This window comes from Emiliania huxleyi (assembly GCF_000372725.1).
Source record: "Emiliania huxleyi CCMP1516 unplaced genomic scaffold EMIHUscaffold_47, whole genome shotgun sequence".
Classification (NCBI taxonomy): Eukaryota; Haptophyta; order Isochrysidales; family Noelaerhabdaceae; genus Emiliania; species Emiliania huxleyi.
Genome location: NW_005198467.1, coordinates 568,429 through 569,182, shown reverse-complemented (window position 1 = coordinate 569,182; position 754 = coordinate 568,429). Strand labels below are relative to the sequence as shown.

Sequence of the window (754 nt, the reverse complement as noted above, 5' to 3'; positions counted from 1 at the left end):
TCGAACGGGTTTGCGCGCGCGCGCGCGTCGCTGAAGGCGCGCGAGTCGTTGAGGAGATCGAGCGCGCTCTTGGCGGCGAGCATGCCGCGCAGCACCTCGGCGTCGACATGGTCCGTCTCGTCGTCGATCGACGCCTTGCGCGCGCCCTCCTCCACCCAGCCAGCCATCACGCCGGCAGACGGCGTCTCGATGCCGCCGACGTCGAGCCACACCACCTCCGGGAGCACCGCCAGCTCCTCGGGACCGAGAGGCTCCGCCACCGGCGCGTCGTCGCCCACCAGGCCCGGCTGCTGGAAACCGAGGCCTAAAAGAGAGACACGGCGGCTCGGCGAGCGAAACACGAACAACGGCCCGGCTGCTGGAAGCCGAGGCCGAGGACGCCCAGGTTGCCCTTCTCCTCGATGGCGCGCGAGATGCCCTGCCCCGTCCTGCCGAGGCCCTTGCCCGCGACATGCCCCATCTTGGCCATCATCCGCTCCGCCACCGACAACCCCTCTCCCTCCGCCACCGACAAACCCTCTCCCTCGGCAACAGAACCGCCGCCGCCGCCGCCGAAACCGCCACCGAACCCGCCGCCAAAACCGCCGCCGCCGCCGCCGAGCCCGCCGCCGCCGCCGAGCCCGCCGCCCCCTGGAACCGCTGTCATGCCGCGGGCCGTCCCGCCTCACTGGCTGATGGGTGCTCCAGTTCAGCTAAGCGAGCTACTGTATCCGCAACTGCCTGTTCTCGAGCTGATGGGTCTCTCCGCGTTGGA

At 71.1% G+C, this 754-nt stretch overlaps 2 protein-coding genes across 2 annotated transcripts in view; both read right to left on the bottom strand.

The window, feature by feature from the left end:
- The window catches only part of EMIHUDRAFT_451680 (hypothetical protein), a gene marked incomplete at its 5' end in the record, with an annotated part of 3,048 nt that extends 2,576 nt beyond the window's left edge, over positions 1-472 (bottom strand). The window contains 2 exons of the mRNA XM_005768086.1: positions 96-304; positions 346-472. Of these exons, the coding sequence (XP_005768143.1) occupies positions 96-304; positions 346-472 (336 nt within the window). The remainder of the gene's footprint in view (positions 1-95; positions 305-345) is intronic.
- A 229-nt stretch (positions 473-701) lies between these two features.
- The window catches only part of EMIHUDRAFT_451679 (hypothetical protein), a gene marked incomplete at both ends in the record, with an annotated part of 3,241 nt that continues 3,188 nt past the window's right edge, over positions 702-754 (bottom strand). Inside the window, one exon of the mRNA XM_005768085.1 lies at positions 702-720. Within this exon, the coding sequence (XP_005768142.1) occupies positions 702-720 (19 nt within the window). The remainder of the gene's footprint in view (positions 721-754) is intronic.